The sequence below is a fragment of the Sus scrofa genome, chromosome X, assembly GCF_000003025.6.
Source record: "Sus scrofa isolate TJ Tabasco breed Duroc chromosome X, Sscrofa11.1, whole genome shotgun sequence".
In the NCBI taxonomy this organism is placed as follows: Eukaryota; Metazoa; Chordata; class Mammalia; order Artiodactyla; family Suidae; genus Sus; species Sus scrofa.
In genome coordinates, this window is record NC_010461.5 from 56,212,494 (window position 1) to 56,239,641 (window position 27,148).

Consider the following 27,148-nt stretch of genomic DNA (forward strand, 5'->3'; position numbering starts at 1 on the left):
ATGGGAGCTTTTGGAAGGTTAGAAACAGGGCAGAGGGTAACAGCTGTGTTTGACAGCAATCCTCCAGCAGCAAAGGACCAAAGGAAGGGAGAGCAGCAGGGAGCAGCCTGCTGAAGTCCGGGAGACTGAGGCCGGGCTAGGGCACCAGCTTTCTCAGAGAGCCCCAAGCTACCCTGATTTTAGCACTCAAAGTCTTGTGTGCTGGGCAGCTCCTCAGCCCCTGGCAAATAGAGATGGTTGGTTACTCTAGCCCGAACCAAGGCACTAGATGCTATTCCCCAGAACCTGCCTGCCCTGGGTAGTCATCCAGGGACTTCCAAGGGATTTGGAAACACCCACCCTGTTCTGTCTTACCCTCTACAACCCCGGTCCCCTCCTCCAGCCACTACTCTTGGGTTCCTTCACTTTTACTAAGTTCTTTCTTGACCTGCTGACCTTCAGCAATAAAGAGATTTATAAGGAAAACATCCCCACTTACCAACATCCAGCCTTCCCCCCTTCTGCTCCCCTCCCCCCACATCCTGTCAAATGAAACTAGTTCCTGTGCCAAAGCAAACCTGTAAACATTTGCGTCTACCAGGCTTCCATAGGAAAGATGGTGTTCCCTACTTCTCTGCCCACTGAAGCCTATTGCAAATGCTACCATCCCACAGTTGAATCTCAGCACTATGGAGCAACTCCTGAGTGTCAAACACTGCCTGAGGACTTTTCAAACATTCCCTACTTGTTCTCACAGCAAATACATATTAGTCCCTTTTTCCAGAGGAGGCAACCAAGACTCAGAAGTGCCTTGTCCAAGGTCACACAGCTACTAGCCTTCCCCTCCATCTTCTTTGTGCTTTTCCAATGGTGGCAAGACTTGTATTGATGAATTATGTGCTTCTTTTACTCCCTGCCCGCCACGCATGCAACTGTCAACCTAGAACAAGTCCAGGCTTGCAACAGAACCTCAATAAAAATATGGTGAAAGAAATGCATACATGTATGTACCTTGTATAGTACCTATAGCCTAGTGCCTGACATTCAATAGGTTCTCCTAGTCAGGTATTACTGAAATTACCTTATCTAACCAAATAAGCGTAAGACAAAAGTGGGGTGATCAGAAGAAGGCAAAACCTCACCTATTCAAAGCGTTCTAGCAATGAGTCATTCTGAAGGCCAAAGATGAACCTTAGAACCCAAGAGGAAGAATCCTGGGGCTGCTTCTTTCTTAGAGCTACTCTTGCTTCCACCTCCCTTTTCTGAGCTCCTAGCCCCCTTGACCTTCTTTTCCTTCCACTCTTCTTTCCTTCATTCTTTGTTTTGTTTTTGTTTTTGTGTTTTGTTTTTTATTTCTTTTGGCTGCACCCATGGCATACAGAAGTTCCCAGGCCAGGGATCAAACTCATACCACAACAGTGACAACACCAGATCCTCAACCCACTGAGCCACCAGGAAATTCCCACTTGTCTTTGTTTTTCTGTTGTTCCTTCCCCACCAGCCTATGGAGGTTCCCAGGCTAGGGGTCCATCCAGTTGGAGCTACAGCTGCCGGCCTATGCCACAGCCACAGCAACACAGGATCTGAGCCACATCTGCAACCTACACCACAGCTCACAGCAACGCTGGATGCTTAACCCACTGAGCGAGGCCAGGGATCAAACCCACAAACTCACGGTTCCTAGTTAGATTCATTTCCACTGCGCCACGACAGGAATTCCAAAAGCTTCGTAGCTTCTGATTCAGCAAAACAACTGCCATCTTTCCCATGCTGCCCTTCCATCTTTTTGCACACTTTCTCCTCACCGCAGCCCCCCTCACCCCCCGCCTCCGTCTATAGAGCCTTCCCTGCTCTCCCGGAGCTGGTGGATGCTTCTTTTGTCTGCATCTGCACACCCTACGGTACCCCATGGGGATGTCTGTGATTGTGTCCACCTCACACTCTAGACTGTGAGTTTCCTGAGTGTTAGAATCCTATCAGCCTTAAAAGTTTGTGAATGAAATCAACAGACCTTTTGTTCTTGGCCACCTCTCTTTTGGGACTCCTTACTCTTAGGCAGCTATGGTTTTGCCTGTTGGTTTGTTGGATTGTCATTGGGCAATCATGAGTAGGCTGTTCAGGATTTGTCTGCTGGCCTACTTCTCTTCTTCGTGCTTTTTCTGCATTTGCTGATGTTTATGTTACACTTGTCCATTCAGCTCGGGAGAGCTCCAGCTCAGATCGCGTGCTCTTTGTTTCAGCGGGGAAAGGGGTGGCCAATCAGGGTCTCGGTCCAACCCAGCCAGTCCATCTTGCTTAAGGAACCAGGAGACCAGACCTCTTTATTTGCCCCGCAAGCATTTGCTTGAATGCTGACTATGTACCAGGCCCTGAGCCGAATATTGGGGAGACAGAAATGGAAATTGGTCTGTCCTTGCACCCTGTGTGAGCCCTTTCCAGCCCCCTTCTTTACCTGAAAGCAAAGGGGGTAGAGACCTGATTTGTAAGCAGCCTTAGAGCTGTCAACATTGTGGAACTCTATCCATGATGCTCCAGCCCTCTCCACATCTGTGCTTTCCCCTGGAAGAGCCCATGCCTGCCTCTTACCTCTTCCCCTTCTCCCCTGCAAGTTCTGAGCAGATGTACCTCAACACATCTCCCCCTGTATGTGGCCAAGTAGCCCCCCAAAAGCAGCTTGAGGACCCCAGCTAGCCAGGGGGAAGAAAAGAAAGAAGAGAAGGAGGGGCTGTGGAGGGTACACTGAGGGAGGACAGCACGTCACACGCTGGACCAAAATGTTCCCTAAGTTCAACAGAGTGGGAGGCAGGGAGGAAATCCCTCTGGAAAAGGCTAAGGATCAATATTTCCTTGCATTTGTAGGACACTTGGTACCATTTTTGTGTCTGATTTTCCTAGCAACCTTTTTGATTATATTCAAAAGATTTTTTTTTTTTTTTGGCTGTGCTCACAACATGCAGAAGTTCCTGAGCAAGAGATCGAACCCTCATCACAGCAGGGACAGCACTGGACCTTTACTTTATCCCACTGAGCCACCAGGTAACTCCCTCAAAAGATTTTTTTGAGCACCTTTATTCAAGTCCTTATGCTGAGAATACTAGCCTTTTCCTTTAGAACACTTATCACAAATTCAAGTATATAGACAGTTTGGTAATTTTTTGGTCAATGTCTGTCCCCTCCACTAGACTGTGAGCTCTTTGAAGGCAGGAATCATGCCCATCTTTTTCCCCACTGAATCCTCAGCACTTACAATAGCACCTAGCAAAAGTAGTCACTCAATAAATCATTATTGAAAAAAATGAATCCAGAGATTCAGGACCTGGGGACAATCTTGAATTTTGCAAAGTCTGGTGGCCAGGCACAAGCCTCTTTGCCTGAAACACAGTAGATGTTCAATAGACATTCATCAAACTAAATGAAAAGTAATGACAGGACACACTTAACAATTGAGCATTCGTGGAGAAAGGCTGCATGTTAGGGAGATTAGATAATACGATCTGAAACCTGATGTGCGTAGGAAGCTGGGGCATAACAGAGAACAGAGAACACTGGAGAAAAGGTTAGGTCAAGACTAAAGCCTCTAGTACATAAAAGGACTGGTGATGAGATTAGAACAAAGCACTTTCAATCAGCTCAGCTTTTGCTGCACTGACCTTCTGTTTGGGCTTCTTGCCACCACAGAACAACACCATGGCCATGACCTTCATCTCGCAGCTGGATCTTCAGGAAATCCTCCAAACTTTCTCTGTTTTGCAGTGGGTTCCATGCTTTGCCATTTTAGGTGAGTGAACCCCAGGAGCTGGAGAGTACATGGGAACAGATGAAGAAAGAGGCCAGGAACCTTTTTGAGGCAGAGGGCTCTGAAGAAACTATTTGACTTGTTCTCTCTATCTAGGAAGGACTGTGCACCCCACCCCCCAACTCCCAGGGAGATGGTTACTGCTGAGTCCACTAGATTTCTCTCCTCCCTATTGAGGGGCACTAAGGCCAGGAGTGGGACTGCAGCCATTCTGGTTTAAAGATCACTCCAGGAGTTCCCGTCGTGGCGCAGTGGTTAACGAATCCGAGTAGCAACCATGAGGTTGCGGGTTCGATCCCTGCCCTTGCTCAGTGGGTTAACGATCTGGTGTTGCTGTGAGCTGTGGTGTAGGTTGCAGACATGGCTCGGATCCTGCATTGCTGTGGCTCTGGCATAGGCTGGCAGCTACAGCTCCGATTTGACCCCTAGCCTGGGAAACTCCATATGCCACAGGAGCGGCCCAAGAAATGGCAAAAAGACCAAAATAAATAAATAAATAAATAATAAAGATCACTCCAGCCGTCCCTCAGGACTGCCCACTCTGAACCAGCTGAAGAGTCCTATTCAGGGGAGGGGGAAGAGATGGTGTGACTATGTAGATGTTAGGTGATTTTCCACTATACGACTGATGAGAGAATTCTGGAAAATCTGGGGGCTGCCTGAGTGACTCATTAGACAGAATTTTGAGAAAGGGCCAATTCTTCCATAGCTCTTCCATAGCTTCAAAAATGGGCTGAGAGCTCCAAGGTTTCCCCAGCCAAAAACCAGGGTTTTGTGGGCAGCCAATTATAGGGTCAAGCTCAGAAACTGGATGGGGAGACATGTCATCCTGAAGGATGGGACAGGTCAGGAGGCTAACGAGTCTAATCTGTGGGAGGCTATGTGACCCTGTGGAGCAGAGGTTCTTAACCAAGGGGACTATGGACCTAGAATTAGGTGGGGAGGGACAACTTTGAATTTGGATGAAAAAATTACCTCTTTCTTTTCACTAACCTCGTATTGAAATGATGAATGTAGGCAGCAAACCACAGAAGTACTTGTGAATTTGTCAGTTACAGACATCATGCAGATTTACATTTCATATGCCAGTTGTCACAGCACCTCAAAAGTTCATTTTCACTTGTTACCACTTCCGAATTCCAATAATGATTAGAACTACCATTAGGTGTGGTTATTTAATGCATTAATCAAGAAGCCCATGTTGGAGTTCCCACTGTGGAACAGTGGGTTAAGAATCCAACTGTGGGGAGTTCCCGTCGTGGCTCAGTGGTTAACGAATCCGACTAGGAACCATGAAGTTTCGGGTTCGATCCCTGGCCTCACTCAGTGGGTTGAGGATCCGGTGTTGCCGTGAGCTGTGGTGTAGGTTACAGATATGAGGCTCAGATCCTGCATTGCTGTGGCTCTGGCGTAGGCCGGCAGCTATAGCTCCGATTAGACCCCTAACCTGGGAACCTCCATATGCCGCGGGAGTGGCCCTATAAAAGGCAAAAAGACAAAAAAAAAAAAAAAAAAAAAGAATCTAACTGTGGCGGCTCAGGTCTCTGTGGAGGCTTGGGCTCAATCCCCCGCCCAGCACAGTGGGTTACAAAGGGTCCAGCATTGCAGCTGTGGCTTGAATCTCTGGCCTGGGAACTGCCATATGCCACAGGTGCAGCCATTGCAAAAAAAAAAAAAAAAAAAAAAAAAAAGCCGATGTTACCATATCACATTTTTGCAGTATTTAACATGATGAGTTAACTTTGTAAGTTTGTATATTTTATTTTTTTGTGTTTAAAATTATTATTCAGGGAGTTTCCCAGTGGCCTAGTGGTTAAGGATTTGGAGTTCTCACTGCTGTGGCACGGATTCAGTCTCTGGCCCGGGAATTTCCACATGCTGCAGGCATGGCCAAAAAATATATATATCATTCAGAGAAGGGATTTGAAGGCTTCACCAGACTGCCAAAGGGGTCCGTGGCCCTCAAAAGGTGAAGACTTATTGAGCCTTATTGAAATCCAATTCTGCCAAGCTCTTAGCCTATGAACAACTTGACTCTAGCTGTATCAAGAGAAGGAAGTGATTTTTCTGTAAACTTACTTGTTTCCAGTCTTTCATGTTTTCTGTTTTCCTTTGCATTTATCTTTACTTCAGCCAAAAGACTCCTTGACAAGTTCTAGCCCTTAGCTAGGAAAGTGAAGGGCACAGGCATGTCCTAAGAGAACTGGCATCGTGGTGGCAGTCACTACTTCAAGCCTGGGTCCCAGAAAGAGTGAGCAAAGATGGGCAGAGAGATCAGGGAAAAGAGGCCAAGAGAAGGGGAGCTGTGTGAACTGACTCTTTTAGGTGCAGGGTCGGTCCCACCCCAGAAAGCCTCGGGATGGTATTTGAACACAAGAGCCCAGATTGTTCTTGATCTTTTATTGAGCTGTTCTCAATATTTTCATGAGTATTTTTTTCTCTCTTCCTTTTCCCCTTTCTTTAAAGGGCATTGTCTCTAGAACAGGATACAGTAGAGGAGGGTCTAGCCAATGCTGAATATATAAGGGTCCAAGAAGATGAGGGCTGGAGTTTCCGTCATGGCGCAGTGGTTAACCATGCGCACTAGGAACCATGAGGGAGCGGCCCAAAGAAATAGCAAAAAGACAAAAAAAAAAAAAAAAAAAAAAGATGAGATGAGGGCTGGCCCTCTAAGTGATGCCCCCTCCCCCACTCTCACCAGCTTCCAGTCATCCTAGAAGAGTCGGAGAAATGGTATGGGGACTGTTAGGACGTGTCTTAAGTGAAAACACTAATAATAAGTGTGAATGTTTTCTTTCACCTACATTTTTTTTTATACTTTTTAAAAAAATTGTGGTGGAGTTCCCTTCATGGCTCAGTGGTCAATGAACCCGACTAGTATCCATGAGGATGTGGGTTTGATCCCTGGCCTCGCTCAGTGGGTTAAGGATCCGGCGTTGCCGTGAGCTGTGGTATAGGTCGCAGATGAGGCTCAGATCTGGCATGGCTGGGGCTGTGGCGTAGGCCGGCGGCTACAGCTCCAATTCAACCCCTAGCCCAGGAACTGCCATGTGCCGCAGGTGCAGCCCTTAAAAAAAAAAAAAAAAAGCAAAGAATAAAAAATCGTGGTAAAATACAGATAACCTAAAATCTACCATTTTATGTGTACAGTTCAGTGTCATTAAGTACATTCACAGTGTGGTGCCACCATTACTACCATCCATCTCTAACACTCTTCATCTTTTAAAACTGAAATGCTGTACCCCTTAAACAATAACTCCCCTCCCACAGCCCCTGGCAATCACCATTCTACTCTCTGTCTTAACTTCATATTAAGTGGAATCATGTACTATTTGGCCTTTTGTAATTGCCTTCTTTCACTTAACACAGTGTTTTCAAGGTTCATCCATGTTGTGACAGAATTTCCTTCCTATTTAAGGCTGAATGATATTGCATTGTAAGTATATGCCTCATTTTGTTTATCCGTTATCCGTTGCTGGATACTTGGGTTGCTTCAACCTCTTCTCTATTGTAAATAATGCTGCCTTGAACATGGGTGTGCGAATATCTCTTTGAGACACTGCTTTCAATTCTTTTGACTACATACTCAGAAGCAAAATTGCTGGGTCATAGGTTAGTTCCATCCAAAAAATTTTTTGTGCAATTGCCATACAGTTTTCCATAGCTGTTGCACCATTTTACATTTCCACCAATAGTGCACAAGAATTTCAATTTCTCCACATACTCACCAACACTTCTTTATTGTCTGTTTTTTTTAAGTAGCCATCTTAATGGATATGAAATAATATCTTGTGTTTTATGTGTTTTTTTCTCAAAATTGCTAAAAGCAATTATTATTTTTTAAAGCAGTTATTTTTAAAAAGTTACAGCACTGGACGGAGTTCCTGTCATGGCTCAGCAGAAACAAATCTGACTAGTATCCATGAGAACGCAGGTTCAATCCCTGGCCTCACTCAGTGGGTTAAAGATCTGTCGTTGCTGTGAGCTGTGGTGTAGGTTGCAGACGCGGCTCGGATCCCGCGTTGCTGTGGGATAGCAACAACGTAGGCTGGCGGCTACAGCTCCGATTAGACCCCTAGCCTGGGAACCTCCATATGCCGTGGGAGCGGCGCCACGAGGGGAACTCCTGCTCATACATTCTAAATGTAATAGTTTGCATCTATCAACCCCAAGCTCACTGTAGATCCCCTTCTCTCCCTCCTTCCCTAAGGCAAACAAGTCTGCTCTCCATGTCCATGATCTGTTTCTGTTTTATAGATAGGATCATTTGTGCCATATTTTAGATTCCAGATATAAGTGATATCATATGCTATTTGTCTTTCCCTTTCTGACTTATTTCACTTAGTATGAGAATCTCTAGTTCCAACCATGTTGCTGCAAATGGCATTATTTTCTCCTTTATATGGCTGACTAGTATTCCATTGTTGTTTTTTTTTTTTTTGCCTTTTTGCCTTTTTGCCTTTTTGCTATTTCTTTGGGCCGCTCCCGCGGCATATGGAGGTTCCCAGGCTAGGGGTCGAATCGGAGCTGTAGCCACTGGCCTACGCCAGAGCCACAGCAACTCGGGATCCGAGCCGTGTCTGCAACCTACACCACAGCTCACGGCAACGCCGGATCATTAACCCACTGAGCAAGGGCAGGGATCGAACCCGCAACCTCATGGTTGCTAGTCGGATTCGTTAACCACTGCGCCACGACAGGAACTCCTAGTATTCCATTGCATTTATGTACCACATCTTCTTAATCCATTCATCTGTCAATGAACATTTGGGTTTTTTCCACGTCTTGGCTATTGTGAATTGTGCTGTGATTAACATACAGGTGCATGTATCTTTTTCAATGGAAGTTTGTCCAGATATAAGCCCAGGAGTGGGATTGCTGGATCATATGGTGGTTCTATATTTAGTTTTCTGAGGAACCTCCATACTGTTTTCCATAGTGTTTGTACCAATTTACATTCCCACCAACAGTGAAGGAAGATTACCTTTTCTCCACATCCTCTCCAGCATTTGCTATTTGTTGACTTATTAATGATGGCTGTTCTGACTGATGTGAGGTGATACCTTATTGCAGTTTTGATTTGCATTTCTCTGATAATTGGTGATGTTGAGAATTTTTTCATGTGCCTGCTGGCCATATATATGTCTTCTTTGGAGAAATGTCTATTCAGGTCTTCTGTCCATTTTTCAATTGGGTTGTTTGGGGGTTTTTTGGATGTTGAGTTGTATGAATTTTTTTTCCTCGTATATTTTGGAGATTAAGCCCCTGTTGGTTGAATCATTTGCAAAGATTTCTCCCATTCTCCGGGTTGTCTTTTTGTTTTTTGAAAGGTTTCCTTTACTGTGCAAAAGGTTTTGAGTTTAATTAGGCCCCATTGGTTTATTTTTGTCTTTATTGTCATTATTCTAGGAGGTGGGTCAAAAAATATGTTTCTGTGATTTACGTCAAAGAGTGTTCTGCCTATATTTTCCTCTAGGAGTTTTATAGTATCTGGCCTTACATTTAGGTCTTTAATTCATTTTGAGTTTACTTTTGTGTATGGTGTTAGAGAATGTTCTAATTTCATTCTTTTACATGTAGCCATCCAGTTTTCCCAGCACCACTTATAAAAGAGACTATCTTTTCTCCACTATATGTTCTTGCTTCCTTTGTCATAGATTAGTTGACCATAGATGCTTGGGTTTATTTCTGGGTTCTCTATCTTGTTCCATTGAGCTAATATATTTCTGTTTTTGTGCCAGTACCATACTGTCTGATGACTTTGTCTGAAGTCAGGGGGCCTGATTCTTCCAGTTCAATTTTTTTCTTTTCAATATTGATTTGGTTATTTGGGGTCCTTTGTGTTTCCATACAATTTTTTTTTTCTTTTTGCCTTTTCTAGGGCCACTCCCATGGCATATGGAGGTTCCCAGGCTAGGGGTCTAATCAGAGCTGTAGCTGCTGGCCTACACCAGAGCCACAGAAACGTGGGATCCGAGCCACATCTGTGACCTACACCACAGCTCACTGCAACGCCATATCCTTAACCCACCGAGCAAGGCCAGAGATCGAACCCACAACCTCATGGTTCCTAGTAGGATTTGTTAACCACTGAGCCAAGACGGGAACTCCTTCATACAAATTCTAAAATATTGTATTCTAGTTCTGTGAAGACTCTCACTGGCAATTTGATAGGGATTGCATTGAATCTACAGATTGCCTTGGGTAGTATAGTCATTTTGACTATATTGATTCTCCCAATCCAAGAGCATGGTACATCTTTCCATCTGTTTGTGTCTTCTTTGATTTCTTTCATCAGCATCTTATAGTTTTCAGAGTACAGATCTTTTGTCTATCTAGTAAGTTAATTCTAGGTGTTTTATTATTTTTGATGTGGTGGTAAATGGGATGGTTTCCATAATTTCTCTTTCTGATTTTTCAATGTTAGTATATAGAAATGCAATCGATTTCTGTATATTTTGTATCCTGCAACTTTACCAAATTTATTGACGAGCTCTAACAGTTTTCTTGTAGTATCTTTCGGATTTCCTAGGTTTAGAATCATGACCTCTGCAAATAGTAATAGTTTTACTCCTTCTTTTCCAAATTGGATTCCTTTTATTTCTTTTTCTTCTCTGATTGCTGTGGCTAGGACTTCCAAAACTATGTCGAATACAAGTGGCATGAGCAGAAAGCCTTCTCTTTTTCCTGATCTTAGCAGGGATGCTTTCAGTTTTTCACCATTAAGAATGATATTAGCTGTGGATCTGTCATATATGGCTTTTATTATGTTGAGATAGGTTCCCTCTATGCCCACTTTCTGGAGAGGTTTTATCAGAAATGGGTGTTGAATTTTGTCAAAAGCTTTTCTGGATATATTGAGAGGATCATATGGTTTTTATTTTTGGTTTGTTGATGTGGTTTATCAGATTGATTGGTTTGCAGATATTGAAGGATCCTTGCATCCCGGGGATAAATCCTACTTGATCATGGTGTATGATCTTTTTAATGTATATTTGGATGCAATTTGCTAATATTTTGTTGAGGATTTTTGCATCTATGTTCATTAGTGATATTTTATTTTTCTGTGATATCTTTGTCTGGTTTTGGTATCAGGGTGATGGTCACTTCATAGAACGTGTTTGGGAGTGTTCCTTCCTCTGCAATTTTTTGGAAGAGTTTCAGAAAGATATGTGTTAACTCTCTTCTCTGAATGTTTGATAGAATTCACCTGTGAAGCCATCAGGTTCTGGATTTTATTTTTTGGAAGTTTCTCAATCACATTTTCAATTTCAGTGCTTGTGACTGGTCTATTCATATTTTCTATTTCTTTCTTTCTTCCTGGCTCAGTCTTGGTATCATTGTGGTTTTGATTTGTATTTCCCTAATGATTAGTGATGTTAAACATCTTTTCATGTACTCATTGGCCATTTTGTCTTGACTTCTTTTGGATTATTTTTTTTGGGGTCTCTTTTTAGGGTTGCACTTGTGGCATATGGAGGTCCCCAGGCTAGGGGTCAAGTCAGAGCTGCATCTGCTGACCTACACCACAGCTCAGCAACGTGGGATTTGAGCTGCATCTGCAAGCTACACCACAGCTCACAGCAACACGGATCCTTAACCCACTAAGCAAGGCCAGGGATTGAACCCGCATCCTCATGCATACTAGTCAGGTCTGTTAACTGCTGAGCCACGATGGGAACTCCTGGACTATCTTTATCACTCCATTTGTCTTCTACTAGTTTAGGTTGTTATACATCCTGTTTCTATTCTTTTAGTGATTATGCTAGAAATTACAACACGAATCCTGGGTCTTGGAGGTACCAAGGTAGCTAAAGCATCTAACAGTATATGATACCTACAGAGGTGCCTAAGACATTCAAATCTGTTCAATAGTTATAGAGCAATGACTAATTGTAAGACCTTGGCTGTCCTTGCTAGACTACAACAATGAGTCAAGTATAGGCTCCTTACTGTCTAATAACAAAAATCATTCATTCCACCATTGTATACATTCTACATGTTAGTGCTGGACACATACACTAATCACTACAATGTAAGACAGACTGTGGTAAGTGAAATAAAGAGTCACAACGCAGTGTCATTAGGGTTTCAGAGAAAGAAAATATTACACCAAGTTAAACGGATCAAGGGAATCAGGAAAGGAAGTAGTGTGACATAGTGAACAGGACATGTGTTCTGGAGTTTGTCAAAGCTGGATTAAAAATTGGCTGTGCAACTTCAGACAAGTACTGTAACCCCACTAAACCTCTGTATCTCCATCCTCTCATCCTGGTCCACAGTAAATGCTCCATATGTGAAAGTGTCTTTCCTCCATCCTTCCTCCTTCCTAATTCCCCTCTTCCTTCTCTTTCTCACCCTCTTTCCTTCATTCTTTCAGTCTTGCCCAGAGTCTCCCTCAGTGCTTCTCCTCCTTCTGGAATGATTTTCACAATCATGGCTGATTCCTGAGCATTACCTGAAGTGATGGAGAGGAAATAGAGGAAGAGGGGGGAGAGAAAAGGTAGAGGGAAAAGAAGGAGGGAAGAAGTGAGAAGAGTGGAATAAAAAGACCGTGTGTGGGAGATGTGAAATACAAATATTCATGACCCCTGGAATGAGGCTATGGTCCTAAGAGTCCCTCTGAGGCCCAGCTTCCAATCAGAGGAGGCTCTCCATCTGTCTCTTCTTTTCTGGACTTGTATGACCATCGATATCTTCTTTCCTGGCCCTCTACTCTCCACCCTCTACAATCTTTTCCACTGCCTGTGCCCAGAAGAGTCTTTCAAATGCATCTTTTATTACAGCCCTCTCCTGCTCAAAAATAGTCAGTGGTTTTTCACTGCCTACTCCATGAAGTACAAATATGTTATCCTGACTCTAACTCTACCATCTCATCCCCTACTCTTCCTCTTGGTCAAGCTCATATTCCAGGCAGTCTATTCACTGAACAAATGTGAAGGGTAGTCTTCTACTCTCTGACCTCCACTCTAGTACCTCCACTGGAAAGATTCCCTGGTCACTCTTCCTGGACCATCCATGGACAACCCCTCCTTTGAGATATTGCTCAGGCCATACCTTCTCTGCAACATTTTCCAGGCAACCCAAGACTACAACATCTCTGAAAGTCCAGAGCACTTTGTAAAAATTGGTTGGATATCAGCCTTTATACCCTTTGCTTCCTCCACCCAATAAGCTCCATGAAAATAGGAGCTATGTCTTGTCTCTGTCATATTGTATTTCTCGCAAGGCCAGGTTTGACCCTAAATTGTTGATTCTTCCAGATTTCTTCTCCTCAGAAAAGACCTTTAGGTCCACCTCTTGTTCTTTTTTCTCCCTCCTGGACATTTTTTTTGGTATGCCTGCCTCCTTTTTCTGGCTTATGAGACTACAAAACGTAGAACATAATTTGGGAGTCAGACCAGATCTGCTACTTAACTTGCTTTGTGACCTCGTGCAAGTAAATCACTACTATTTCCTACCTGCCCTTGAGCAAGTAAGTCATTCACCTTACACCACTGTAGAACAGAGCTCTCAAGACCATTCTGAAAATGGAAGAGGAAAGAAAATCCTCAACAGAGGTTCCTTTTCTTTCTTTCTGTTATAGAAATTGACATTACCAAGACATGTGATCAACAGAAGAGTGACCACCCCTTCTGAGACAGGCACCCTGGACTCTGATTTCATTGCACTGTCAGGAAGAATAATGAGTACCTCAGTTCTAGAAAATGAGACAAATAGAGACTTTGATGCCTTCCCAGCATCCTTACAGGTCCCTTCAAGGCATCATTCACTACACCCTCTCCTTCCCCCTCTACATCCAATCAACTACCAAACCCTGAAAATTCTGCCTCTGTAGTATCTTTCAAATTGGTTTGAGAAATAGTAGTCTATTTCAGGTTCCCACTGCCCCTCATCTAAGTCACTGCAACTCTTAGCTGGCCTCCCCGCCTGCAGGTCCTCCTGCTCCCACAGCAATCCCAAATGACCTTTCCTGATATACAGATAGGATCATGCTACTCCTCTACTTAAGAACCATCACTGGCTTCTAATTCTCTTCAGCATCAAACCTGATCCTCCCCCAGTTTCCTTCCCAGCATCATCTCCTGTTCCATGGCTTACTGTGTTCCCTGTACTTTTGCAAGTTACGGTGTTACTCACGGGCCTTGGACTCTTCCATCTCCAGGCCTCAGCTGGAGCTCTTCCTTGTGCGTGGGTGGCACTTCTGCCACTAATTCATCTGCCAGAATCCTACTCTTCCTCCAAAATTCAATTTAAATCTTACCTTCTATAAGAAGCCTTTCTAGGTTGCCCAGGAGTAGGGAATGGTCTCCTCTGGTTCCCACAGAATGACATTTCAACCCTGACTGTATTGTCCTCATGCTCTGGGATGTATCTGTTATTTATGGTATCCATATGCCCCACTAGACTCTGAGTTTCTGGAAGGCAAGAGTTTTATTTTCTCATATATTACTATGACTTAAAATTAATTAATCAGACACAAATGCTTAAAATAGTTCTCGGCTCATAATAAAGACTCAACAAACGCTGCCTACTTTTTCCCCCAAAGCTTGGAGTGGACATACATGCTCTCTGAGCCTCAGTTTCTTCACATACAAAATGGAGATAATAAAAATTATCTACCTCTCAGGGTCATGAGAGGATTAAATGAGACATCACACATTAAGGGCTGAACAGAGTGCTTGCTGATGAGAAATGATATCAATGACCATTATTTTCTTTTTGCTTTTTTAGGGCCATACCTGTGGCATATGGAGGTTCCCAGCTAGGGGTCAAATCAGGTGCAGCTGCAGGCCTACACCACAGCCACGCAGGATCCTTTAACCCACCAAGCAAGGCCAGGGATTAAATCCACATCCTCAGTCGGATTCTTAACCCACTGAGCCACAATGGGAACTCCTAAGGAAGGAGTTCTTAATGCTGACCAGAAAATAAGCAAAGCTATCATCAAGGAGGTATCATCTGAGCTAAGCCTTGAAGGATGAGAGAATTCTAATAGGCAGAAAGTTGGGGAGAGAGTAGTCAGATTAAGGGAACAGCATCATCAAAGGCATGGAGATGTGAATTTGCATGGGTTGAGGGCATGGGGAATAGACTAAGGTGGCTCCGTTCACCATTCTTCACCATTCTTCAGCCATTTGCACCCCACCTTCTGGTTCTTTCTACAGCTGAGTACCACATAGGCTATTATTACCTAGCATATTTTCCCCCAAGTTGACTCATTCCTGTAACCTAAATTAATATTTATATCACTACCATGAATTCATTTTTATTCACAGCACAGTAAAATAACTTTCCATATACAAGCTACTTCAGATCACCCAGTGTCCTTACAGTGGGTGGGGACCTCATGCTAGATCATAAAGGATGTGAGTGCAGATGCCTCTGAGAGATGAGGCTGGGAAGGTGTGTGGGACAGGTCTATGGAGGGCCTTAAATGCCAGGCTAACATGTTCAGATTTTATCCTGTCAGCAGTGAGCAAATATTGAAGGTTTCAAAAGAAGAAAACAACATTATGACTGTACTTTAAAAATATATCTGGCAGAAGCATGGAAAATAGACTGGAGGGGAAAAGACCAGCAGACAAGAATAGACAAAAGACTGCAGTCCAGACTAGAGGAGATCAAGTTCTGGACCACAAGAATGGCAATGGAGACAGAGGCAAGAGGATGAATGGGAGACTATATATATATATATATATATATAGGAAAGGGAGAGGAGTTAAAGATAGCTCCAAATATTGAAACTGTGACATTTATCCTGAGGCCTGAAATAGGAATAGGAACTAGCCAGGTGAAGAACTAAGGAGAGTCACAGAAGCCCAGAGGCTAGAAGGCAGAATGAGTTGAAGAAACTGACAGAAGAATAGGATTGTGGGATGCAGAGAATCAGGGGGTGCCCAGGTCTCCCATCACCAAGGACCTTCGAAACCAAGGTTATGAGACTAGACTTGATCCTAAGAGCCATATGAAGCCATGTTGAATTATTAAATTACCATTTACTTCCATAGGTTCTTATAGATATCATTTATTTATTTGTTTGTTTGTTTATTTGTTTGTTTTTGCTTTTTAGGGCCGCACCCGTGGCATATGGAGGTTCCCAGGCTGGGGGTCCAATTGGAGCTACAGCTGCCAGCCTCTACCATGTCCATAGCAACATCAGATCCAAGCCACATCTGTGACCTACACCACAGCTCAGAGTAAGGCCAGATCCTTAACCCACTGAGTGAAGTCAGGGATTGATTCTACAACCTCATGGTTCCTAGTTGGATTTGTTTTTGATGCACCACGACAGGAACTCCCCTCTTTAATTATTTTTCTTTTCCTTTTGTCTTTTTTTTTTTTTTTTTTTTTTTGCTGAGCCTACAGCTTGTGGAAGTTCCCTGGCTAGTAATCTTGAGGCTGCACAGGTTTAAAAAGTTTTTTTTAAGTCAGGACAAAGGGTAGAGAGGGACATTACATAATGATAAAAGTGTCAATTCACCAAGACAAAACTATTTTAAATGTGTATACATCTAAAAAAGATATAATAAAAAAAGAAAGGAATCTGACTAGGAACCATGAGGTTGTGGGTTTGACCCCTATCCTTGTTCAGTCGGTAAAAGACACGGTGTTGCCATGAGCTGTAGTATAGGTCACAGACCCAGTTTGGATCAGGCATTGCTGTGGCTGTGGTGTAGGCTGGCAGCTGTAGCTCTGATTCTACCCCTAGCCTGGGAACCTCCATATGCCACAGGTGTGGCCCTAAAAAAGCAAAAAAGAAAAAAAAAGAAAAAAAAAGACATAATAAATGTGTATACATCTAATAATAGAGCTTCAAAAGATATGAAGTGGAAACTGACAGAATTGAAAAGAAAAATAGACAAATTAACAATTATATTTGAAGACTTCTTTGAAAACCACAAACAACTAAAACTCACCCAAAATGAAATAGATAACCTATAACTATTAATTAAATTAAATTTTAATTTTGGAAGGTTATAAACCTTCCAAAACAGAAATCTGCTGGCCCAGATGGTTTCAATGGCAAATTCTTCCAAACATTTTAAAGATGATCTATCACAGATTTTACACAATCTTTTCCAAAAAATAGAAGAGGAAGGAACACTTGCCAACTCATTTATGAGGCCAGACCATGATACCAAAACCAGACAAAATCGTACAAAAAAGAAAACTACAGGCCAAAATCCCTTATGAATATAAATGTAAAAAACCTCACAAAATAATAGCAAATCCAATCCAGTAATATATTACAAAGAATAATATACTATGACCAAGTGGGCCTTATCCCAGGAATGCAAGCGTAAATATCTGAAAATCAATCGATATAAACTACCGTCTTACCACGTAAAGGAGAAAAAAAACACATGATTACATCAGTTGATGTCAAAAAAGCATTTGACACACTTTAATCCATGAGAAAACCTCTCAACAAACTAGGAATAGAAAGCAAATTTCTCAACTTGATAAAGAGCATCTACCAAAAAACTGCAACAAACATCATAATTGGTGAGAGAGGAGTTCCCATCATAGCTCAGTGGAAACGAATCTGACTAGTATCCATGAGGACACAGGGTCGATCCCTGGCCTCGCTCAGTTGGTTAAGGATCCAGCATTGCCGTGAGCTGTGGTATAGGTCGCAGACACAGCTTGGATCTGGTGTTGCTGTGGCTGTGGCATAGGCTGGTGGCTACAGCTCCAATTCAAACGCTAGCCTGGGAACCTCCAAATGCCAAGGGTATGGCCCTTAAAAAAAAGACAAAAAAAAAATTGGTGAAAGACTTAAACCTTTCTCCCTAAGATGGGGAGAAAAGCAAGGATATTCACTCTCACCATCTGTATTCAACACCACACTAGAAGTCCTAGCAAATGCAATAAGGCAAGAAGAAAGAAAGAAAGGCATAAGGATTGAAAAGTAAGAAATAAAACTGTCCTAATTCACAGACGAGGTGATCATCTGTGTAGAAAACCCCATTAAATTAAATATTTTTAAAGTCTATTTTTAAAATCTACTTTTTAAAAATTCCTCTAAGAACTAACAAATGAAGTTAACAAAGTCACAGGATGCAAGATCTCATATAAAAATTGACCACATTTCTATATACCAGCAGAGAACAGTTGAAAATAGAAATTGTAAAAAAATACCATTTTAATGCCTCAAAAAGATATTTATGAATAGATTTAATAAAACCAGTACAGCATCTGTAGGCTGAAAATCATAAAATGTTAATAAATAAAGTTAAAGATCTAAATAGTTAGAGACATACTGTGTTCATGGATTGGAAGATGGTAAAGATAAAGATGCCAGTTTTCCCCAAAATTGATCTATAAATATAACACAACTCAAATAAAAATCCAAGCAGGGTATATTAGATAACAGTTTTTCCTAAACACTAAATTTCTCAAATTTGATAATAGCACTGTGGCTGCTATCAGGGAAAAGAATGCCTTCGTTTGTAGAAAATACACAGTTATTTAAGAGCAAAGCATTGTGGTCTCTGCAATGAATTCTCAAATACAAACATATATGTATATACTTATATTTAGAAAGAAATCAAATGTAAAAATGTTAACAATGGGTAGATCTAGGTGAACGTTACATGGGATTTTATTTAAGTATTCTTATAAATTTTTTGTCAATCTAAACTTTTTTTTTTTTTTTTTTTTTTTTTTTTTTTTTTTTTTTTTTGTCTTTGCTATTTCTTGGGCCGCTCCCGCGGCATATGGAGGTTCCCAGGCTAGGGGTCGAATCGGAGCTGTAGCCACTGGCCTACACCAGAGCCACAGCAACGTAGGATCCGAGCCGCGTCTGCAACCTACACCACAGCTCACGGCAACGCCGGATCATTAACCCACTGAGCAAGGGCAGGGACCGAACCCGCAACCTCATGGTTCCTAGTCGGATTCGTTAACCACTGCGCCACCACGGGAACTCCTAAACTTTTTTCAAAATAGAAAGTTTAGTTCAGGAGTTCCTGTCATGGCGCAGTGGTTAATGAATCCAATTAGCATCCATGAGGACGTGGGTTCTATCCTTGGCCTTGCTCACTAGGTTAAGGATCTGGTGTTGCTGCAAGTTGTGGTGTAGGTTGCAGACACGGCTCAGATCCCGCATTGCTGTGGCTCTGGCATAGGCCAGCAGCTACAGGTCCGATTTGACCCCTAGCCTGGGAACCTCCATATGCCATGGATGGGGCCCTAAAAAGACAAAAAAAAAGAAGAAGAAAGAAGAAGGAAGGAAGGAAAGAAAGAAAGAAAGAAAGAAAGAAAGAAAGAAAGAAAGAAAGAAAGAAAGAAAGAAAGAAAGAAAGAAAGAAAAATGGACTAAATACTTAGACACTTCACCAAAAAGGATATACAGAAGGCAGGTAAGCACATGAAAAGCTGTTAAGTATCATTAAGTATCAGGGAAATGCAAATAAAAATTAAGATGAGCTATCATGCTGCACATCTATTAGAATGGCTTAGTCACCTTCAGTACAAAACTAAATTAGGATCCTACCTTATGTGATCTTCCTTCTTGATAATCCACTCCAAAACTCAATGGAACACGGACAAAAGACGGAAAAATCTTCTGGTCCCAAGGCCATAATATCTAAGGGAGGGCCACATATATACATACACAAATGGTTGTTCTTCTTTATTCTTGCCTCAGATACTCTTGCTTTTTCTCACAGAACTCCTTCTTCCATGGTTAGGCTCTTCCATGTTTGGCCTCTGTTTCTCCTATCTCATTAAATCCCACTTCTGTCACCATGAGTGATACTGATGATATTCAAACAGGCTGGGTCTGGCAGGATTGCTCTCAATGGACACTTAGGGTTTTCTGAGGTGCCACACCTGCAGTTCTAATAGATTCCACAATAGGGATGGTGTTTATCAAAGTATGGCTCCTGGCAGATTACCTTGAGGACTGGTGGATAATTGAAAATGATATAAGGCATGCAATTAACCCACCTATGCTCTTTATCTTTTATTTTTTTGGTCTTTTTTTGTCCTTTTAGGGCCATACCCATGGCATATGGAAGGCTCATCACTATACCACCAACGCACCATCCCATGGCATATGGTGGTTCCCAGGCTAGAGGTCCAATCGGAGTTGTAGCTACTGGCCTACGTCACAGTAACGAGGGATCTGAGCCGCATCTGCGACCTACACCACAGCTCACAGCAATGCCAGATCCTTAACCCATTGAGTGAGGCCAGGGATCAAGACCACGTCCTCATGGGTACTAGTTGGGTTCATTAACTATTGATCCACGATGGGAACTCCTATCTTTTAATTTAATTTTTTTTTCTTTTTACAGCTGCCCCTGCAGCATATGGAAGTTCCCAGGTTAGGTGTTGAATCAGAGCTGCAGCTTCTGGCCTGCACCACAGCCACAGCAACGTGGGATCCCAGCCACATCTGCAACCTACACCACAGATCACAACAACACCAGATCCTTGACCCCAGCTGAGGGCCTGCTCTGAGAACATCATGGTTCTGCTGTTTCTTCAGTTAAGCTCTCAGCCATCAAGTGGCCTAGATCCAGGGACTCAGAGGTTAACCCAGGCTACAGCAGAGCCAAGAAGGGTGTGGGGTGGGGGAATTGGGAGAGAAGAGTTTCACACCAACCTTGACCTTCACTACAGAGCAGAGATGGGGGTTATGAGAGGTGTATTAAACTTGAAGGCACGTGAAGGGCCTGAATCCTTTGTGTCCCCTCAGGAACTATTCCCATTATCCTGATACCCTACTTTCTGGTGTTCACTAAGTTCTGGCTGGTGTCCGTGTTTGCCTTAGCCTGGCTCTTCTATGATTGGAACACTCCCAGTCAAGGTAAGAAACAGGGGAAGAGTGGTGGACCCTGTGTGTGTCAAGGCTGGAACCACAGGGACGAGGGGTGGAAGGAGAGAGAGGGAGAAGAGGAGTGGGGGAGAGGAAAGAAGGGGAAAAGGAAAGGAATGGAGGGCAGGGAGGTGAAGAGAGGAAGAGAGGGGAAGGAGCAAAGGAGAGTAGAGAGAAGGGGAGGGAGAGGGAGGGCAAAGCTCAGTGGGTCAGTGGGGGAATAGATGTCTCCACCAGACACCCAGGAAGAATTAAGCAGCTGCTTTCCAGGAAGGTGCCTCCAGCCTCAAGCGATTTCTCTCTCATCTTTCCAGCTGCAGAGGTTTCCTGTGTCTTCTTGCAGGTTGGAATCAGGGACCGTACCTATAGCTCTAGGCCCTAGAAATATTGGAAGTGTGAGAAGGAAGCCCCTCCTGTGACCTGAAGACTTTAAGAAAAATACTTCCCCTCCTAGAGAAGTAGAGGGCTTGGCAAGATCTTACGTGCTCTTCCCTCCTTACCTTCTGTACCCACAGGTGGTAGGCGTTCAGATTGGATACGGAACTGGACCCTCTGGAAGTACTTCCGAAATTACTTCCCAGTAAAGGTGACTATCCTTTCTCTGGGTGCCCTTGGTCCCCATCACCCAGACGTGTCACTCCCCGCTCAGCTCCATATTTTCAACGGCTTTGGTGGCCAGCAGTGGAAGGCAAGGGCCAGAAGTAGAGCCCAAGATGGATGGGCAGGAGGGGAGATGAATGGATAGCAGCCTTGCCTCACGGTAGCAAACCCAGGTCAGCCTCTCTGAGTGTCACGACCCCTGGCATGTGGACTTCCGTAGTGTAATGGTCATCACACTTGCATAACAACCCCTGGCAATCCTATGACAGTGACAGTATCCAACAAATAGGGACTTGGAGCTCCCCAAGTGAAACACAGTCTACCTGCTGGGATCTGAATCCACATGTTCTCTCGTCCTTCTGCCCACTGTTCTGACTCAATCTCCCTCTAACAGCTGGTGAAGACTCATGACCTCTCTCCCAAACGCAACTATATCATTGCCAACCACCCCCATGGCATTGTCTCTTATGGCATCTTCGTCAACTTTGCCACTGAGGCCACTGGCTTTGCTCAGCTTTTCCCAGACATCACTCCTTATGTAGGGACCTTGGAAGTGACCTTCTGGATCCCAATTTTGCGAGAATATGTCATGTCGATGGGTGAGTATAAGAAATCATTCCATTCTCTGACCTACCTCGGGGCTCCAACTCCAATAAGCCCTGACAGTCAGTCCAATGTTCACTCCCTGCTGGAAGAGGACTTCATAGAAAATGAGTCCAGAAAAAACTGGTCCAGTAACAGGAGTATGTGGCCAAGCCTCAGGTTCTATCCAAGATCTGGGGAGCAAGGTTTGATTAGGCAGTGGGTAAGTTATGGGCATTTGTAAGCATCGCCAAGAATCCTTCCAGAGGAGGAAGAGGAAGCCTGGAAGAGGGAGTATCAAAGCCAAAGTAGAAAGCAGAAGGCAAAAGCCAAAAATCAAAACTAAATGTAGGGAAAATCAGGCCTGAACGGGACAGCTCAGATGAACTTTGCCAGATGCTTCCTGCGATGTCGGGTGGCTTCTTTTGGCCAGTCATTTATGTAGCAGCTCTCATCCTAGGGCATCTCAAAGACACTTTTAAGTCATTCATTCTGGCTGTTACCCTCCTGGTCCATGACCTTCATCTCCTGAGAACCCCTTTGAATGTGTATAAGACATCACAGGATAAAGGAGAGGCATCCATCAGAATCCAGGACAACTTCCCCATGCCAGGCTTTAAGCCAGGGTACTATGACAAATGTCTTTCTCTCTGGATGGACATCCACCCTTCTGGACACCAGAAAACAACTGAGGCCAAACACTAAAAGGTAATATACATTTATATCTGGAGGGGCTAGGTGGTACCATTAGAGTCCCAGAAGATGGTTCTGCTCCTCTCTGAGGTTGGCATGAACCTGGAGCAGCAGTATCTCAATGACAGTGGCCTGGAGGCAATTTCTGCCATCCTAGGAGATAAGCACAGGGCAAAGATAGGAAGCAGAAGTGAGGAAAGACTCCATGACTGCTGTTGAGCAACAGGATGCCATCATCATTCCTTTTGGCTTGGACTGGATCTTGGGTCTGCCTACTCTCCAGAAATCCCACCCAATGGCTTCCTTTTACCAGGTTGTTCAAGGAAGAGACAGGCTGGTAGTGGCTATTCCTGATTACCTTTAGGGAAGAGAACTCTGGAGAGTCTCCAGTGCTATCAGCCTGGGGAGAGTGGAAGATGGCTGTGGTTCAGTGGGTATAGAGGGAAGGGATGGGTTTAAATACTCTAGAGAGAAGAAAAAGTAGGCAGAAGAATTCAATGTAGCCCCAACTATAGTAGCACAGACACCCCACCCCCACCCCCCACCCCAAGGCCAGCAGCTGACTCTAAGGACTGACCTGAGGCTAGGGCTAACCCAAGACGTGGAGGTCAAACACAGCAGAGTGGAAACAACAGTCATGAGACAGAAGAACTGTCTTCAGCAGGAAGAACCCAGAAGAAGTCACTTACCCCCTCAACCCTTAGGCACCAAGTTTGTTATGCTAATTGACTCTTTGGTTTCACAGGTGTGTGCCCAGTGAGTGAGTTGTCCTTGAAGTATTTGCTGACCCAGAGAGGCTCAGGCAATGCTGTGGTGGTTGTGGTGGGTGGAGCTGCTGAAGCCCTCTTATGCCGGCCGGGAGCCTCTACCATTCTCCTTAAACCACGTAAAGGTTTTGTAAGGTTGGCACTGGAGACAGGGTAGGTCCCTGCATTCTGGTGCCTTCTTGTCACGGCACCATGGGGCCTCTGTAGCTCCTCTCCAGAATGGTGCCCTCTCTTGAAAACTTGTGAGAGGGGATTCCTTCTTCACTCTGATTGCTTCTCTCTACACTCCCACGTTGTGCCTTAAGGGTGTTTGGGCCTCCAGACATATTCTGGTGGGTACTTTTTAAACCTGAACTTGGAGAAAGAACATTAAAAGACCCATTAGCCTGGTAGGCTGTGGGTCTGGGGAAGGGAGGCTCCAGTCTAGATAAACCCATTAACTGAGAGGCCCAGAGAATCTACCTAAGGCAAGGAAGGCACTAGGCTTCATGCCGAGGGGACTGCAAAGATGAATAAGACATGGTGACAGCCCCCAGAGAGCCTATAATCTGGTTTGAAAAATAAAATATCTTGGAGTTCCCACTGTGGTGTACTGGTTTAATGATCCAGCTTGTCTCTGTGGAGGTGCAAGTTTGATCCCCAGCCCAGCAAAGTGGTTAGGGATCTGGCATTGCTGCAGCTGTGGTGTAGGTCAAAGCTGTGGCTTAGATTCAATCCCTGGACCAGGAACTTCCATATGCTCCAGTGACGGCCGAAAAAAAAAAAAAAAGAAATAGAATGCCTTCATTTAGCAGTTATTGAGCAGCTACTTGTGTAAGGCATTGAGGATATAAAAATAAATAAGACTTGGTCCTTGCCTTTAAGGAACTCACAGTCCAGTGGAAGACAGACATATTCATATACAGGACAGAATAGACCCAGAAGCCAACCACTTACCATCTTAACTATCACCCCCTGGTTTACCACCCCACCATCTCTCCCCTGGATTATTACAATAGTCTCCTAAGTGCTCTCCTTGCTTCTTCCTTTGCTCTTTTACGTCCAGCTATCTATTCTCATCCATAGCCAGGATGACCATATTAAATGTACGTCTGATCATGGCACTACTCCAAATGCTCCAATAGCTCCCATTCCACTCTGAGCAAAACCAAAGTCTTTACAAGGGTCTGAAAGACCCTTAAGGATCTGGTCCTTAACCATCTCTCCAATGTCATCACCCAGGGCTCTCCACCTTGCTCACTCCATTAGGGCTACACTGGCCTCCTTGCTATCCCTCAAACAAGCCACATGCTCCTCCCTTAGGGCCTTTGCTCTAGCCGTCCCCTCTGCCTGGGACATTATTCTTCCAAATAACTGTTTGGCTCATTCCTTTACCTCCTCCAGGTCTTTGCTCAAATGTCTCTTCTCAATAAGGTCTGTCCTGACCATCCTGCTCTCTGTTTTGCTCATTGCACTTATCATCTTCATATATATCATCAATTTTATTTCTTTATATATCTGTTTTTTTATTTGTTCATTATTATTGTTTATTAAGAAAAGGTAAAGTCTTCCCTTAAGAAAAGGTAAACTCCACGAGGACAGAGATATTTTTTAATCCATTGTGTTCACTGATATATCCCCATGACTTAAAAAAGTGCTGGCACATAGAACTCAATAAATATTCATTGAATGAAAGATATATCATAAATGACATATGTACAAAACACTATGGGAGCACAAACTGATGGAAAGATTTTAACCCAGAGTAGAAGTTTCATAAGTGGTGATATCTGAACTGTGAATTGAAATATTAGTAGGACCAAAAGGGACAAACTCAGGCATTCAGTGAGGGCCTACAATGACATTCATGTCAGGTACTATGCCAGGTCTTAGGGGTTCAAAGACCAATAAGACATAGTTCCCACTTTTGATTGACTTGCTGTCTCCTGGGACCAGCCAGGCAAGGAGATGACTGTAGTGCAGAGTTGGGGTAGTGTTAGCGTAGAAAAGAGCTAAGCACTAGGTATGGGAGGTGGGAGTCAGAGGAACTGGAGGGAGTCAAAGAATGGGAGGTGGTTCAAGGGAACAAAATTGGAGCTGAGTCTTAAAGGGCGAAATAGAACTAGCCACGTGAAGACAGAGGGAAGGCACTTCTGGCAGAGAGAGCAGGATGTACAAAGATGTACAGATGAGAGAGAACTTGGCACACTTAGTATGGCCAAGATTGTGGTGAAAGGCTGGAGAGAGGGGGAGCTAGCCAGGCAGGCAGGGAGAGAGCACAAAAGCCATGCTAAGCAGCGTGGTACAAAGTGAGGAGCTCTGGGCAGAGCTCTAATGAGAGGCATGACATGTCCAGATATGCAGTTTAGAAGATCACTCTGGCTGCTGACTGCAATAAAGGCAATTAGATTTCCTGAAATTAGATTCTTCCCATCACAGGACAAGGTGCAGCACCTTCTCTAAAAGGGTTCGGTTGGGAGGGTGGAGCAGAGCTGGAGATGCTTTGGTGCTTGGGTCCTTGTCCTATAATGGGGAGATTGGAAAGGGTTTCACAGGGTGGGGGCAGTGGCAGGGAGCTTCCTGGGAGAACTCACATTTCTGCCTGTTTCTTTACAGATCATACCTTGTCCCTTCCTATTCCTTTGGAGAGAATGAGGTTCTCAATCAAGAGAGCTTCGCTGAGGGCTCGTGGAAAAGCTTCTTCCTAAAAATCTTACAGAAGGCACTAAAAAAATTCATGGGACTAACTTTCTGTATCTTCCATGGCCGGGGCCTTACTAAAGGATCCTGGGGCTTCCTGCCTTTCAATCGGCCCATTACCACTGTTGGTGAGCTTCCAGTATCTCAGCACCACTCTGGTCCTTGATTTCCTCCACCCAGGTCATTCATCAAGTTCCAGGAGACCCAGCACACAGCTGGGATGTACAATGGGAATTCCAGTGGTTGTGGTTGAGGGCAGGATGGGGAGGATAACTAAGGAGATAAAAGTCATGGCCATTCACTGGTGGGCCAGAGTTCAACAGCTGCCGTGACAGCATCATTATTCACACACATTCCCTCAGCACAATCCTGAGTTTACTTCCATTCTCCTGAACATCTGTGAGATTAGGTACTTGGAGAACATGGTACAGAATAGGGTTGGAGCAGAGGGAAAGGACAAAGGAAGGGGAGGGGACCCAGATCCTGAGTTAAACTATGTGGTTCCCTCTGAGGGATGGGTATTTGAGGTGGGGGGTGGGATCTGATGTTTGTCTCTCCTCCTTTCCCACAGTTGGGGAGCCCCTGCCAATTCCTAAGATTGAGAAGCCAACTAAGGAAACAGTGGACAAGTACCACGCACTCTACATCAGTGCCCTGCGCAAGCTATTTGACCAGCACAAAACTCAGTATGGCCTCTCTGAGACCCAAGAGCTGACAATCATATAACAGGAGCTGGATTCTCCATTATTAAACACCCAAAGTATTGTGGGATCCAAGTAAGGCCACGTAGGGGGAAGAATCTGGGGAGAGGGGAGGATCTCAGGGTTGAGTGAGCAGGTCAACAAGGCCAGAAAGTACTTAATGAATCAAGTTTAGGGGAAGGAACCAGTGGGACAGGGAAGACTGGGTAACAACCTAGTTTAGCAAGCAGAATCTTGTGAGCCCACAGATCTTTATGGCCCCCTGACTCCAGTCAATTCTGATCAGAGGAATAAGAAGCCAAAGAACACTGTGCACTTTCTTCCTGAGCTTTAGTGACACCATGACTATTAAGGTTGAGGCATAGAAGCCTTGTTGAGAACAAGGGTGGTTTGTTTCCTCCTCAGTCCTTTCCTTACAATTTGGGGGACACCACAAAGTAAACCAGGGACCTGAACTGTGCTTCCCTGATCCAAGTGGACTAGATTCCCTCAGCTGTGATGCAGTGGCAAAAACCTTATT

At 44.0% G+C, this 27,148-nt stretch overlaps 1 protein-coding gene across 1 annotated transcript; it reads left to right on the forward strand.

The window, feature by feature from the left end:
- Nucleotides 1–27,148, forward strand: DGAT2L6 (diacylglycerol O-acyltransferase 2 like 6). The gene is made up of 9 exons (XM_021079843.1): nt 1–36; nt 1,790–1,880; nt 2,178–2,243; nt 20,487–20,597; nt 21,122–21,192; nt 21,601–21,805; nt 23,227–23,401; nt 25,844–26,055; nt 26,499–27,148. Exons 1-9 carry the CDS (start codon nt 1–3, stop codon nt 26,651–26,653), a joined length of 1,122 nt encoding a protein of 373 aa, XP_020935502.1. The 3' UTR covers nt 26,654–27,148.

Coding starts and splice junctions, on each gene's coding strand:
- DGAT2L6 (XM_021079843.1), top strand. CDS start 1: ATGGGAGCTTTTGGAAGGTTAGAAACAGGGCAGAGG. Junction 23,402..25,843: donor AGGTTGGCACTGGAGACAGG/GTAGGTCCCTGC, acceptor GTTTCTTTACAG/ATCATACCTTGTCCCTTCCT. Junction 26,056..26,498: donor TCGGCCCATTACCACTGTTG/GTGAGCTTCCAG, acceptor CCTTTCCCACAG/TTGGGGAGCCCCTGCCAATT.